Here is a 16801-nt window from a genome sequence, read left to right as displayed (position 1 = left end):
ATCGAAAGCCTTCGTCAGAAATGAAAGAGTACCACTAAGTGTATGAATTCAGTTAGACACCAGGTTTCTGCTTGAGGTGCTTAAGAATTGTATTGTGTAAAGCCACATAGAGAAATTGGAAAAGAAGGAAAGAAAAATATTATCAGAGGAAAGGGGTATGTCATTAACCACGCAGAGAAGGGCAGCCTCAGTGCTGTGACAGAGAGCAAAGCCAGACTGTTCTACCCTTTTTAGAACCTTACTTGGAAAATCGTATGAATAGGGTAAGACTATTTAGCAAGCAAGGAAAGGTCAAGTCAGTATTTGCAGAAGGGGATGACAAGCAGTGGTTCAGAGTTAATGTGAAAGCCAGCAGATATTAAGGGTTAAATTCAGGACCCACTGAAGTAAAAGGCAAAAAACTCCCATTAAGTAATGGCAGGAGTGATAAATAGTAAAAGTAGGTTAGCAGGAGAAAAATGAATGAATGAAGAGGAATCTAGCAAGGAAGTAGTTTGACGGGACTGAAAGGTCAGAGGAGAGAAGTGTGGGAGTCAAGTTCTAATTGGATAGTGAGAAAAATGAAATATTTGTGAGCCACGCAGCATGTATCTTTGAAATAGCTAAGGGTAGAAAACGCCTCACAGCTCTCGTTAGAAAGAGGGCTACTGTGAACCACTGGTTTACAATGACAAACTAGAAGTGAACCCATCTCTGAAATTTGGAGATTCATTACATAGTCAGCTGCGGTTTCCATATGCCCAGTGAAGAGGAAACTGAGGAGTACTACTGGCTTTTCAAGCACCAGCAACTGGAGTTAAGCTACTGGACATAATCAAATTACCAAGTAAGTGTGTCCAATGAGGAAGGGGACAGAATGAAAGAACTCTGATTTTTGGTGGGAAAAGTCTGTTTTAAAGGGGAAAGGGTTTATGTTAAAGAGGAATTAGCGATAAGGTAGGCTGAAGATGGGAGAGTTGGTTGACAAAGGACATAAGCAAGCAGGCTAGAGGTGCATCAGTATACCTATGAAGTCCTAGTGATGTGAACAATAATGATGATATCTACAAAATCGTGGCACACAGTTACTAGATGAAAGGTGCTTACAGAAGGGACCATTTCCAATTGGATGTGGGGGAAAAAAGATGCTTGATGTAAACGTACATACAAGTAAAAAGGGAAAGAAATGTCAGTAATTCGATGTGAACTTCCAAGTGACTCTCAGAGTAGCAATGCTGCATTTCAGGTTTGTCTTTCATTGATTCCATATCCGACATACTGTTTATAATGAGACAAGTTAGGGGAAGTAATATCTTCTATTGGACCACCTTCTGGTGGTGGAAGGTACAAGCTTCCGAGTATCTTAAGAGCTATGTGAGCCTCAAAAGCTTACATCTGCCAGTAATAGAAAATATTACCTCACCTACCTTGTCTCTCTCAAATCTTGAGGCAAAGACAGCTACACCACCACTGCAAACAACTGGTTACAAAGAGACATTTTTCCTGACTGCTAGTTCTGCAAGTGCAGCCTGGGATGCAATTGTCAAGTTGGTATGTGGGAAAGGAAGAACCCCTCACCATCAATAAAGGTGCTGCTACAAGCCAAATTTAACTCTTTGTGATGGGGTTGCACAGATGACCGATTGGCCCTGTAATAAGAACTTGTACGCAACTGTTGATGAGTCACAAGAAGGAAGAATAGAATTCACTCATTTTTGCAGTGTTGGCTCTCCAAAGCTAAGAAGAGTAAAATATAAAAACTATTTTCATTAGAAAAGTTCATTATGTTCTTCTTAAGAAAGCAGATGAGTCCAAATGTACAAAGGGAGCAGATCTGTGGGATAAGAGAGGAGCCATATTTAAAGTCACTCCCTTTTGAGACAAGAACTCCACTTCAATATGTTGGCAAACTCCAATCAAAGAACTAATTTTTATTTATTCTCTGGTACTTTGGTAAATTAAATGCTTTACTCTTGCAATTCTAAATTTATGATCCATTAAGTTATGTGGTTCAATGTCTCAAAAATGGACATGTTGCTATGCAAAGTAAAATATCAAGCAAGCTGAAAGGAATTTTGCCTCTCATACACCCACAAACATCAGGAAAACCAGCATTATTGTTCAGCTATGCTACCTCAGAAAACATGGTTTTTCACACTTCATAGAGCAAGTCTTTGCTGAAAATTTATACTCCATAGTTTTCCAAAATGTGTGTGAAGTATAAAGACACATGTTGAATTCAGAATAAGTTCAGCTAGCAGGCAGGCACTGTGAACTCTTTTCTTTCTTGTCATGGTTTATGTATTCAATTTAGCATTCAGTCATCTTGAAAATGGATTTTTTGATTGTAAAAGACCTACCATTCTTTGGAGCTGGCTGGTCTGCAACCTTCCCCGTTCACCTAAGTTTGTTTTCCATACGATGTCTAGTTTTCCAATTACTGTTACACCTTTAATCACTCCAGCTTTCTCTGCAAATTCCTGCTTGGGTTTTAGGCAGTATAAATACTGACGAGTATCCATAGGTTGTAAATATGTCCTTGAACCAAATGTAGAGACACTAGAAGAAAGAACATTGTTCCTCAGTTTAAACTGTTCTTTTCAACAGGATTCTTGATCTTAGCCTTAGCAATAATCCAATAAAATCCTATTTACTTTGTGTATGGTTTCTTATTCAAAGTTGAAAGATGCCTACAGAAAGTTGTTCTTACAGAAACATGGAAAATAAGCTAAGCAGAGACAGTGATCATGCCAAACAAGGAAAAACAAAGCATACTGAGAAGAATTCAGGATCAAGGAACTAATTTAAAATATTTATAAGTATAATAACCATGAGGAGTATATTTACATGTGGGGAAAAGCTGTCCTGGGAAAGTCAGTTTTGCTAAATTATAGCTTGTATTGTCCATTAGTTTCTAGCCTAAATCATAGTCTTCTGGTGACACTTTGTGGTTTTTTTTTTTTTTTTTTAAACAGGATTATCTAGTTTAGACAAGGTTTGTACACAACTTTGAAAAAGTAAAGCACTATGAAAGTTTTAAGAATCATTTTAGACCAGCGTATTAAAACATCAGCCTCATTTTAAATTCAAACCAACAGCTGTAGCATTGCTCCATTTATCACATATATCAAGTAAGAGATATAATTTGCACTATATTCAGCCTGGGTTCAAGGTGGGTGGGAGAGGGAGAGAGGTAAATAAGAACTTGGCAACATAATGTGCAAAAATGTAACTTCTATATTTCATCCAATAATATTTGTCCTAATAATTTGAGAAAGGCATTCTATGTACAGGAATGGAGCTGATCTCAAAACCTTAACTAAGTACACGATCAGAGGCCTGCTTTGTCTTTATATCTGTTAAAATTAATATAAAACAGACAAAAGTAGAATGTGAATAAATATTCTAAATATCAGTAATATTTCTAGCCAAAACATTTATGTTAACAAAAAAAAATAAGAAAAAGAAAAAGTTTAATGAGGCTGCCTGTACTCCCTTGTGGAAAAAAACACTGCAGTGTGTGAATAAGCAAAGAACTCTACAGATGACATGTTGGCCAAACTGACATTCTTCCCAACAACACTAAGGTCTGCTGAAAGAGGTTTTATAGTGAAGGGGGAAAGAATCTATTTTAGGAAACTGGATTCACTCATTCGAACCTGCTTACAGCGTACTGATAGTGTTCTAAGTTGCATTAAAAATAATCCACACACCAGATAACTTTAATAACCTACCAGTTCAATTCTACAGCCTAGAGCAACATCTACTGTAATATTAATAAATTCAAGAGCAAATTAGGCTAAACACCATCCTGTAGCACCGAAGAATTGAACTGGTAATAGCACAATGGCACTCCCTTTCTCAAAAGCTTCCTGAGATGTTACTGGAACTGGTTGCTCCACCAGAGGCTCAGCTATCTTCCAACCAGAAGGAACAGGTATTTTAGCCGAGGAAGACCAATTCAAGTTGGTGAAAGCCGATGGCTTTCGGCACAGTCCAAGGACAGCTGGGCTTAAGAACTGTATACTAAAAACCTAGCACTGGCAATTCTTCCTATCTTTTAGTATCACCACTTCATCCTGCTAGTGAAGAAACACATCAACACTGTCCCCACTCTTCACCTGCAAAATCTCAGATGACTTTGTCTTTCTTTGCATTGATTCTTGGTCCAGTCCTCTCTGCCACTGCCGCTATCCCTGATACCCCATTATTCAGCTCTTCCATGCTGTACCTACACAATAATGCCCTTCCTGAGCTGGTCTACTATACCATTTAGATGCCATACTATAGCACTGCTCAACTGGGGAAGCCTGATCCAGAAGTGGAGAGCAAGAGTGCACCTGGTGGGTTACATCATAGTTCAGTCTGAGAACTATTTAAAATCCAACAGCAGCTCAATCCCTACTCTTATCTCTGCTTCTGCTACCCTCGGTCCCCTCACACCCAATCCCAGAGCATCTCTTCCACCATCCCTGTCCTGCATGTAATTCTGCTCAAGGACAAGGGAAACAGTGCTGCATGGAGGGCTGGTGTAGGCTTTACAGCCCATAGGAACAATGCTTCCTCTGCCCTGGAGCTGAGCCCTCTACAGGCAAGAAGAAGTCACACTTTACCCCACAGCAACAACATAATTCCTAACTTACTCCCATTTTTGGATCTGACACACAAAATGACCAAAAAGTCATCCATTATTCAAATCCCACACTCTTTTGCACCAGAAGGTGAGTCACAGGATGATTTTCAGTCATTTTGTGGTTCATGGACCAGAAAAGGTTGCGAACTGGCGCTGTCGCATATATTAAAATAAATACTACATTTTTCTAGGATCTTGCAGGGCCATTCTGCTGACCTACCCTGGCAGCCAGCTCTAGTGAGTCTTATTAGTTATAACTGAGAAGTACAAAAGGGTTAAAGCTCTCGCAAAAGCAGAAAGCAGTGGGGGCAAGGTCAAAGGTGTCCTGCAGGGAGAAATCCTAGGAAGAAGCAAGGTTAGAAAGAGCTCAGGCTAAAGTTTGTGTTTAAGTAAACAATAAATGAAACACCAAGAAGGGAGTACATTTTCAACATATCTAGTTGGTGTTTATCATGTAAGGGGCAGGTTAGCAACACCATCCGTTTTCAGTGTCTGAGTACAAATATGACGGTAAAAAATAGCATCTATACAAAGAAAACTTTTGTACCCTTTCCCACTCCTACCTCTACATGTCAAGAGCAGGGGCTCAATTCTTTAGTTTCCCAAAGGAGAGTTGAGTACTAAACTCTACTAACATGATGCTAATTTTAACTTTTATCTTTAAAAAATTATATTTAATATAGCAGTTTGAGTCAAACAGGAACTTCTCTCTGAATTTTTCCTTACCTTTCCCCAGCTTTGTTGACAGTATTTAGTTCTGCTACGTTGTACATAATAGATGGCTCTAATGAAACTTTCTCCATAAACATCGGAGAGGTTGTAATATTCTGAATCTGAGCTTCCAGAAATACTTCATCTGTCTGAAAAAGCAGAGGACCAAGTTTATAAAGATGTTACTAGGATTGTAAATAAAGTACAGTGTCTTATTGTTTGAAAAATATTAAATCACAAAATGTGATTAGTTCATGCCTGCAAATCAAAGCTACAGTAAGTAATGCAAGAAAAAAATCTGCATCCCAATACAATTAATGGGAGCAAAAGCGTTAGTTTATTTATCTTGCCAAACAATGGATGTGGGATAGCTGTACTACATTCTATCACCTATTCTTTTAAAAGGTTTTGAATGATAACTTCTCAAGGCTTTCTTCAAGTCAGCAACAACTTAGCTTTTATTTAAGATAATTTTTGAAGTAATAGAACGAAAGTTAGGGAATTGCAATGTACATTAAAGACATGCCATGCCAGATTACTGGTGCATCAAGCTAAGTACAAGAAAAATAAATATTACAGGAATATTTAATACGGGTAGTTTATTTATGGAACTGAAATACAAGAGATTAGATATATGCTCTGAGCTTCTAGTATTACTTTAAAAGGACATTGAAATGTACTAGCTACAAAGCAATCCAATCTCCTCCCTTGTTCAGCTACATCATGCAACAGCTACTAACATTATGTAAATCCATCATTTCATTGGCACTCTATATCCAAAAATTCTATGAGAAACATCAAGTCTCCTTCAGTGTTCACGTCCAAGAATGGTACATGCAAGGTGCTCTATAATGGGAATCAGGCTGCACATGGTTTCAAGTGTGCGAGTTCAGATGGAGGCTGCCAGTCTCCAAGAAAGATAGGGTTTACCCTTCAGCATAGAAAGCAAGGAACTGGGAGTGTCTGTATTATTATGGCTCCTCCAGAGTTCCACGTAGGTGACAACACCTTGACGTTCTAAAATCTTAAGACTAAAATAATTGCTGGAAAGTCCAGGTTATCAGAGGCAAAAAGCATTGGGAGAACTGAAAAGAAATTCCTTTTGTAATTAGTTAAGGATCAATTCTGCACCAACTAAAGTCAATGGGGCTTGATGATTTCAGCAGGGACTAATCTGGGCCCCTTGGTAGGATTAGGGAAAGGGTACAGATTCTCTCTCTCATGTTTATAGGGTTTTTTTTGTTTTTTACTTTTCTGATTGTCTGCAAATATGTCTCATTTTATGTTATGCAAATAGGGTCTTGCATGTAAATTAAAGCGGACAAAATGGGATAAATATTCTCCGATGATTTACTCTCAAAAGATGCTATATTAAAAGCAGAAGCATGGAAAGGTATTGGAGACCTCCATTATGTCCTAAAAATGTAAAAAACAAAAACTGAGGAATGATAACAGTATACATACAGTAATGAAAGCCCACCAAATCCACATGTTATGGACAGGTCCAACACTTGTGGGAGAAGGTGGAGAGAGATTCAAATAAAATGCTGACCTCGTAACTAACGTTTCTCAATTAATATAGTGTGTGCCGATTTAACAGTTTAAACTATCATCCAAGTATCTCTATGGACTTAAACTCTTACTGTTTGAAAATATATATATATCTATATATACCTATATCTATCTATCTATCTATCTCCCATAAATCCATTGCTTAAAATCTCCATTTACCCAAATATCACATCAGTTATTTTTAATGCAGCAACCATCAGCAAAAATTTAGAAAGAGCTCTGTTGAAGGGGAAAAAAAAAAAAGCAGCATAATGAAAAAGCAAGTTAGTTTAATAAGGCCAAGGCTGATTCGTTTTAATAGTATGGTTAAACTCAAGTGCTTATAAAGAATTCAGTTCATTTTAACACAGCACACACCTTAACCCTTGAAGTAAAATAATAATGCAGAAATACCATACTAAATCATCACTGCATGCAATCAAAAGTTTGAAAGCATAGTTGTAACTAGCATGAAGGAGGATATAAGACATTTGGTGCTCTCTCCTAAAACCCACTGTCTCCACCTGCTGCAAACAGAAAAGGGATCTATTACAGCTTAAACAAGAAGATAATCTTGTAGCTGAATTTAGATACTGGAAACAGCTGATTACTAATGTTCTACATTCTCCCGAAAGCAAAAATGTAAAAAGGGATTAAACTCAGTTTCCCCAAACATGAAAGAAACCATTACAAATCTCTTTGTCAAGTTAAAAAATAAAATTAAAAAAAAAAAAAAAGATAAATACATATGCCTGCTAAAATTATGGTAAAATAACTTGTAGAATTACCATCCCAAAAAAGTCTCAACTTTTGGTTTCAACAATGGGTATTAAAGAAAGAGCTAACATTTTAAAAGGATTATATATAGCTGCATATATTAAAAAAGAATGGATGTGAAAGTATCAGTTAATTTTATGCAGAACATTCTTTTCCATTATGTTTTTAAAATAAATAATCTTAACAGGCACAGAGACAAATAGAAGACAATTTAAGAAAGCACATATATTTATAAAAAAATAAATAAAAATTACCACAGAACTGAGGTCACTCTAATGGGAAAATAAAAAAAAAAAAAAAAAAAAAAGACAGCATTAGATAAATTAGGGTTAAATGTTAAGAAGGAGGATAACTAACTTTCAAACAAAATGCATTTCTGCATTTTTTGTTCTTTCTAAATAAGACAGCATTAGTAAGAGAGGAATGTAAATAAAAACAGATACAAACATATATGACAACTATATTTCTAACAAGGTACAAGTAGTATTGTTAAATAGTTAACTTTCATTGCTTATAATCACACCTCTAATTTTTCTGAATGCTGAAGAACAAATCCAATATGGGATAGGTTCCGAGTACAAGGTGAGTGAGCTACAGATAAAGGTATGGTGGGATAAGCTAATAAAATCAAAGGTGGTTAGTCCTTGGGCAAGACTGAACTGGCCAAGTTTATTCCTAGTGCAAATCCATATTGCAATTTTTTTCTGAGATGGGTGATGATCCTTGTCATCTTTCCAGAAGAATGGAACTGTTCATATACAAGGCCAGGAAAAATGTGATATATGCTTGCAAAATACTCAGCAAAACTCAGAACAGCAAGTTCCCAGGAAAAGCCTATTACTACAGACAAGTTCCTCAACAAGGCTAATTGCAACTGTAGGCTTTTTTTTTTTTTTTTTTTAAAAGGCCCAGTGCAGCAAATACTTAGGCAAGAGAGTACTTGTACTCAGATGACTGCAGTGTTTGCAGGACCAGGATCCTTCAGGCCTGATCCAAAGCCCATGAGAACCTTTCCACTAACTTCACTGGGTGCTGGTTCAGGCCCTAAAATTCCAAGGAATAATGTCTTCCGGTTCATTTATATAGCACGCAACAAATCCTGGTTCCGATCCTGATTTGGGACTCTTGGTGCTACTGCAATACAAACAAAGACCTTACATATGACCCTTTCTCTTGTCTCAATAGGAAACATGTTATAACTTGTTATTGGAGAGTGGCAATCCATTCTCTCTAGCGGGAGACCTTATGAATAGGTAATATCCCATTTGTAGTAGTCCTTGCAGTAATTTAGCAGGTTAATCACCCTTTAAAACTTTTAATTACTAGATCTTATATACACACATATAAAATACCTTATTTATAGCTCCCTTTTATACCCAAGGATCATTTTCCTTTCTTCACAATGAGAAGGCTTCAGATTTCATCCTTCCAACAACGTTACTATTAACATAATACTACATGGAACTTCCAACCAAATAATTGTTTTTGATAGCTCTTCATTTTGATTTTGGCTTTCCAATTATCACAAACAGCAGTGCTAATTATACTTTAATACATGACATTACAAACCAGAAAAATCCATTAATTGTATTTGCTATGCAAACAAAATTCTTGATAATTTTGGACTATTTATTCACAAAGTTTTCTTATTGAAATTATTCTGTTTAATCAGATAGATACAGCGTGGTCACATACTAGGATAACAATGCTGTCTGAATTCCTGGACAGATAGAACAAAATGTATTATAACAGCCTTGCAAAAATATTTAAAAATTTAACAGCTCAAGCACCAAATCTACCTGGCCACCTTTTACCGTGATTATGAGGATGGATGGATGGATAGATAATAGTGGAATGAGGGGAAAAGGAAGGTATTTCACTCACCTGTTAACATTTTCCCCCTTCCCCGAGACAAGTGGGCAAACAGAATTTTGGAAGGCTGTAATAGTTATACCATCATATAGTAATTCAGTATTTTTATTGCAGACCCATATTTTCAGAGATTTGTTCGTGGGCCTTAAAAATAACTGATCCGAGCTAAAACTTGGTATAAGAGTTCAGATTTAAGAAGTTTTTTTATATTCTCATGTAATTCAGAAAAATGACCTGCTCTTTAAAAATTTCATGTACAGATTCGGTTTCCATTCTTCATGAGGGTATTTCAGGACAATAGGACATTCCACTTACGGAGTTAGATGGCTAACCTCTGTGCTCTTTCCAACTGGAATACTGCTACTGAAGCAATAGTATATCCATGATACAAAGCAGAAGCATTTATTTTGCCCCTTGGAGAACTTTACTTTACCAATGGCACATATATTTGCCTTGCAACAGTATACTGTTAATTTTCAGTGACAAGAATATTTAAGAAGATAATCCATTTTACCCACTCAGATTCTGAGACTGTTTAAATACCTCACTCCGAGAGAGTTTAGTTAAAGTAGAAGGACTCAGCCTTGCAAGATTAGATTAAATTTAATCATATACTTTAAGACGACTTTTAAAAATTTAATTCAGTTTCAACTTCTTATACCTCTTTCCTGAATTTTAATATGAGTAAAAACCTAGTAATTAGTGTGCTACTCATTGGCAGCTCAGGGGAAACAGCCACAGACTGCCTGTGTGACCTTGACAAGAAGACAATCTTTGTGCCTCAGGTGCCCATCTGTAAAACAGGAATAATAATCCTTCCCTTCCCCTGCAATTTATCTGTCTTGTTTATTTAGATGGCCAGCTCTTTGGGACAAGGACTGTCTCTTAGTATGCGTATGTTCAGTACCTTGCACAATGGAGCCCTAATCTTGATTGCAGATTTTAGGTATCAGTGTGCATGATTACACCTCTAGGAAGTATATAGTTTTCTTTAATCAAATCCACTCAAAGTACATATGGACTTTATATGTTAGCAAAATAGTTTAAATAAGTTTCATGCAGAGGGGTTTTTATTTATTTTATTTGGTGGGGAGGGGGGTAAATCTTCTCCAGCTCCATGCATTTCAGTTCCTCCCATCCCCTTCCTTCATCCTATGCTTAGGTCCTAAAATTAATGAAGTAAGTATCTTCAACTTTATTTTTGTGCAATTTCCTTTCAAATGACTCCCCCTCAGATTAGACCAGTGGTACGTACCTCTGGTAGTACACAAAGATCTTCCAGGGGGTACATCAACTCATCTAGATATTTGCCTAGTTTTACAACAGGCTACATAAAAAGCACTAGTGAAGTCAGTGCAAACTAAAATTTCATACAATGACTTGTTTATACTGCTCTATTTACTATACGCCAAAATGTAAATACAATATTCATATTTTGATTGATTTATAAGCAAGTAAGCAATTTTTTCCAGTAATAGTGTGCTGTGACACTTTTGTATTTTTATGCCTGATTTTGTAAGCAAGTAGTTTTTAAGAGAGGTGTAACTTGGGTGTACACAAGATCATTCGGACTCCTGAAAGGGGTACAGTAGTCTGGAAAAGTTGAGAGCCACTGGACGAGACAAGAACATTCGGTGGAAGTTTCTGATGAAATGATCAGCAAAGAAATAGTTACTTTATTTAGTAACTCCAACATAATTTAACACCCACCTTGCAACATAAAATCTTGAATCATCTTACAAGCATTGATTACCAGTACAACATTGCTTTGAGGATAGTACTAAATTCATGTCAGAGGTAGAGAATCTTAAGAAGAAATTAAGTGACTCGCCCAACACCATACAGCAAATAAAGGATAAAGCTAGGAACAGAAGCCAGATTTCCTGGCTACATGTCTTGTATTCTAATCCTAAAGGTTACCATGGAAGATTAAATTCTGCAGAAAATTTAGAAAATACAAAAGTCCACAGGGGAACCCCTAGATATACAGAATACACTGAAATTCCATTTGCAAAAGTTTCTAGTGCCCATAAAGTCGTAAATAAAAAAGGGAAAATCTTCTATAAGTCTCTAATTAAAAGCATAAAAATCCAAAAGATGGATAAAATGAGTACATACAAATATGTAGCACTTATATAATGTCTTATATCTTTGAAGTGCTTTGTGCATGTACTTATATAAATGACACAGATATAAGACATTTACGTTACAGAAAAACCATGTTCACATTAGAGCTAAACAAAATTTTCCTGAAGCCAGCCAAATTAGTACTTTGATACTGAGCACAATTAATCCTCCTTATGAGAGTTTAAACAGTACTCTCCCAGTCAGCCTTAAAATATTTGTTACAAAACAGAAATACAGGCAATTGTGATTGCAGTTATTAAACTTCATAAGGAGAATGCAGTACATGCGCATATTGTTACTGGATCAAAAACAAACATATTCCTTAAATCTGAATTTATTTCTCCCTTTCTCAGCTCAACATGGAAAATGGATGATGAAATGGACATTCCATGTCTGGCTTGTTGTAATAAAAGGGTGAAATCAAAGTAAATTAGTCTTTTTTCATAGAAGATATAAACAAGGCTGGTACAACTAGCACCTCAAGGTACTACATTTATTTAAAAGAAACTTTTCATATTTAACCTTAACACTATTTGCTATGCAGTACGTAAAATTTAAAAACCTCACACTTACCTCAGCATTATAGAATTTTGTTTTTACATCTAGTGGTTTGAGAACCTGATTGAAAAAAGAATACAGATTAAAAAGGGCTTTCTCAGATTTCTTTACCATTATTAAAAAAAAATACTGATTTAAACTGTTATTTCTTAGGTTCTTAAATACTGAGATATCTACTCAAATTATAAAAAAGTGTTTTTCTTTCTGATCTAGCAGGAAAGCAACATATGTTAATGTAATGCATAAGAGTTAGCTCCTAGGATTCTTTCAGTTAAGAGATGCAGCACTACTCTTGTGTACAATTGCTTCTTCTTAGCTACATACTTCATTGCTTTGCTAAATGTATGAATAATTTGACAAGGTGTTGGAAAACGCTTTCATATAAGAAAAAGTCCTCTTACACTGGGAGAAAAATCTATTTTACGCAGTTGATCAGTCTCTTTAAAATAATGATACACTCTTCTTCACTATTCAAAAAAAGGGTTTTTTGTTTTGAAGAAACAAAAATGTGAAAGATTTGCATCAAATTTCCCCCAGAGTTTTACAGCAAATGCAGCTTGCCTAGGAACTCAAATACTAAGTATAAACAAAGCAATGAAATATCAGAGGTATGCAATTAACAAATCAAACAATTTCTGACTCAGCCTTCTAATTTAAAAAACAACTGTTACATCTGCAGTGGAGATTATTAGAAACAAGCTAACGAGCATTTTAACCACATAAAATGAGCCATTATATACACAATCCGAAGGCACACTCCTCAATAAAAAAAGATACAAATTACTAGTGCCAAAACCCACAAATGTTATGTAAATTTCATATCAAGTCATACACAGTTTGCTTGAGAAGTTATATTTCGTCCTAGTTCACATCAGTTAACGAATTCAAGCGTAGAATTTATATCTGCTCTCGAATTGAGGCCAAAGAGAAGAAAAATATTTACTTCTTTTAAGCAGAGTTTTGAGAATTTTGTATTACATAAAACGTTTAAAAGAAACCAACCTTTCAATTGATATAGTTGTAACATTTAGTGATGTTATAAAATCAGCTAAAAATCCCAGAATTTATTCAGAAAATGGTCACAATCTAATTCTTTGCCAACACCATTATGTATAAACTGCTCTGAAATTATTCTTGTTTTCAAAGATTTCACCCGATTACCCCAGGGCTATCATCTTTCTCAGTACCCATAAATCTTAAGCCATGTGGGCTGCTTGCAAATTTCTCTACATAATATCCTACTTTTAGTATCTGAACACATGCAAACAGTAAAAAATGTGTTATAAATTATCTATCTCCCTGAATTCCCTTATAATTCTCTCCACATACTGCTGCTTATAAGGACTCTGTATTACATAAATATACATTCTACCATTAGTGCAATGTTTACACAAGAAAGCCTAGAGCCAACCCAGCTCAAACTCCTTATAGCAGAGTTACAAAACATAAAAGTACTGTATCACATCTGAAATTCCCAGGAATCTTGTAGGCATAGCCAATTAGTTTCAAAAAGAGGTCTTTCTATAAACCAGATAGCAACATAGCTCACAGATTATACCCATATATTTATGCTCATTAAAATATCCTAGGATCATGTCAGGGCATTCTAATACATATTAAAAAATATCACACTGATTATTAAGCTATTTTTATACAATAAAGTCAACATGCTACCTTCTGTTTTAGAGTGCTCTTCAATATCTCAAGCTTTGGATACTGAGAAATGTGCCTGTTTCTTGAGCCTTATATACACTGTTGGAACACAGATAAAAATCTTTAACTATAGAACTATCACTGCTTCTCATAATATGTCTTGGGAGCAATTAATTCCTCAAATTATTCCACATGTTCCTAATGAAACCCTAAAGACGCCCCTGTCAACAGCAGAAGTTAGGTGAAGTTGGTGTTTCTGCAACATTACAAGTTTCTACCATCTCTTCACAATCATAAAATATTATCTCTATGTATCGTGTGTCCTACAAGGCCTGAGGAGCACATTTAAATTCCAAGCTGGCTGTTCATTTTGATGGGTATATCATATGTAAAGCAAATAGTGTGTGGCTTTTTAATGTTTGTATTTTTGATATTTATATTTTTAATTGAGGTATGTGATCTGATTGCTGTGTATAAAATAGCTGTGATTATGTGTGACTATTAAAACTTAAGAATGTATTTGAGTCACCAATAGATATGTAACAGTTGTGTGCATTTAAATGAGGAAAAACTATGATAGCAACTAATTACATACAGCTGATATTTCACTACCTTGTTTGCAGATTCCCCTCTCTTTACTGTAAAATATGTTTTCTTTTATGCAAATGTTGGACAATTTCCCCTTTCCCTCCATCTAAAAATCCCAAAATATTGGACAATAAAGGAATGTTTTATTATTTACAGTAGCTGACTACCTATTTTCATTTTCTTTGTTTTCTTCTATCCTGGAAGGCTGGTTTTGGCGTCAAGACCTCTTCCTATTCTACTTTATTTAACAATCAATAAACACCTGTCAAAGTTTTTCTGCACAAATTTTATTCATCTTAAAAATACAGTAACTCTCAGAGAACCAGAAAATGACAGACAGAAAAGACCTATGAGGTAATTACTACATTTCCAGCAACCAGTCAGTTTTATTTCTTTCAATATATTCACCAGTCCTATTTTAAATGACTGAGGTGAATGAGCTTGCACCAGTTTCTTCAGACTATTTCAAAAGATAAAAGGTCTTATTGTTAAGACATTAATCTTACTCTCTAAGAGAAAATTTCCTTCATTTAAGTTAATCTCATTATATCATGTATATGGTGTCTTGGCCACCCTAAATAGTTCCTCTCCAGTCTTAGGTCCTGATCCTACAATCAATTCCAGATTCAAAACAAGCCCATATTTGTCTGACTGTATGATCAGGTCCATACTGTTCACATCCTTCAATTATCTGTAGTTATTGTATCCCTCTTTAGTCATGGATGGCCAAAATATGCCTCATTCTTTCAAATATTTCCTCATACTTCCCCTACAAAAAAAACCCCACAGCGCACCAATGTGTTCCAATGATCCCTCTCTTTTTTGCAATTAACAGACAGACATTGATAATTTGGGTTGGGGTTCGAAATGTGGTTGTTTTCAACCAATCACGGTAATAACAGGTCCATGAAAAACAAAAACAAAAATAAGGGAAAGAGTTCACTATTTGTCAATGGAAAGAGTACACATTTAATATATTATAGGCTGGGTAGCCTATTATTAAAGTTGCCCGATATTTCTCATTTTAACATGTTCTTTTCAGTTAGTTATAACTTTTCCAAACTTTAACCATTCAACGTGAAATATTAGGTGGTGGGTTTCTTCTTCAGGCAGAATTTTTTCTGGAAAATTTTACCAAAAAGGTTTCAGCCATTTCCAAGACTAAGTTAGAGAAAAATATGTTATTTTTCCCCAGGTTCAAAAATATCAACGACGTTTGGAGCAGGGGACTTGAAATCCAAATTTAGAAAAGTTATCTTTGAAAAAAAAGTGCAGTTTTCACATGATCAATGGAGACTTCTTAGCAGCTAAGATCTCAGAAGATTCTGTCCACAGTGGACACGTTCCTGCCTGGGGTGGAGCAGGATGTTCCCTGTAATTGCAGCTCTGGGTTGTCCCAGGCCATGCCACGCTAGGCCAGGCCCATGCCCCTATGCTAAATGCAGGCAGCCTCTCACTCCTGTGCTCTCAACAACACCCCTGCTGGCACTCAGGCAATGACGAAGAGAAAGCTGCTCAGTTTGTATCCAAAAGGGTCCAGAGCCTTCTGGGAGGTGAGCCAGAGTAGATTTAGACAAGGACCTGGAGGGACTGGGGGAAGTCAAGGGGAGGGAGCACTGAGACTGGGAATTGGGACTGGAGGAAGACAAGGACTGGCTGGGCAAGGAGATTAGGAATGGGAGCCAGGGAGGGAAACAGTGGGGGACTGAAATCGGACAAAGAACCAGAGAGAGACTGGGACTAGTAATCAGTGGCGCAAGTGGAAGGAGAGAGAGAGATATCAATCTAATGAGGAACCAGGATGGAGGGCAAGGAGGAATGGGACTGGTTGGACAAGGAGACTGAGACAAAGCTGGAGTGGCGGGAGACGCTGAGATTGAATTAGGAACAGAGAAATGAAACCAGTAGAGAGAGAACATGGGTGTGGGGTAGAGAAGAGACTTGACAAGGGCTGGGAGGAGGGCAGACTGGCTGGGCAAGGAGTCTGGGAACAAGAAATGGGGTGGGGGAAGGGGTGGGAATGGGTGGGCAAAGAGACCAGGACTGGGATGGAAAGCCAGAGGACTGGAAATTGGGCTGGGCAGACAAGGAAAATGGGACTGGGGAAGAGAGAGGACTGGGACATGTTGGAGGGGATGGGACAGAAGGGGTCAGAATTTAGGGGAAATAGGCAGAAGAGTCTGTGCTCACTACAGTCCTCCACAGCGTGGAATGGAACCCAAGATTCCTGAATCTTACCGTTCCCCTCCTGTCAGCAAATATCTGTGAAACACACTGGCAAAGTATCTCATGTTCCTCTAGTGCTAGCCCACATGGAGGATGACAACTTACTACAGTAACTCACTTAAAATC

At 36.6% G+C, this 16801-nt stretch overlaps 1 protein-coding gene across 12 annotated transcripts in view; it reads right to left on the bottom strand.

The window, feature by feature from the left end:
* LOC140911310 (trafficking protein particle complex subunit 13-like) overlaps positions 1–16801 on the bottom strand; it is a 49459-nt gene that overhangs the window by 8345 nt on the left and 24313 nt on the right. For 10 of the 12 annotated variants that reach the window (XR_012158894.1, XR_012158890.1, XR_012158893.1 and 7 more), the window contains 4 exons: positions 12224–12268; positions 7906–7923; positions 5339–5472; positions 2340–2538 (listed from right to left, as the gene is read on the bottom strand). Coding sequence is in view for 1 of the 12 variants with exons in the window: in XM_073344076.1 (XP_073200177.1) it covers positions 2340–2538; positions 5339–5472; positions 7906–7923; positions 12224–12268 (396 nt within the window). In the remaining 11 variants the exon portion in view is untranslated. The remainder of the gene's footprint in view (positions 1–2339; positions 2539–5338; positions 5473–7905; positions 7924–12223; positions 12269–16801) is intronic. The other 2 variants (XR_012158896.1, XR_012158895.1) reach the window with 1 other exon arrangement.

The sequence above is a fragment of the Lepidochelys kempii genome, chromosome 5 (genome assembly GCF_965140265.1).
Source record: "Lepidochelys kempii isolate rLepKem1 chromosome 5, rLepKem1.hap2, whole genome shotgun sequence".
NCBI classification, from domain to species: Eukaryota; Metazoa; Chordata; order Testudines; family Cheloniidae; genus Lepidochelys; species Lepidochelys kempii.
This window is presented reverse-complemented; position numbering and strand designations above follow the sequence as displayed.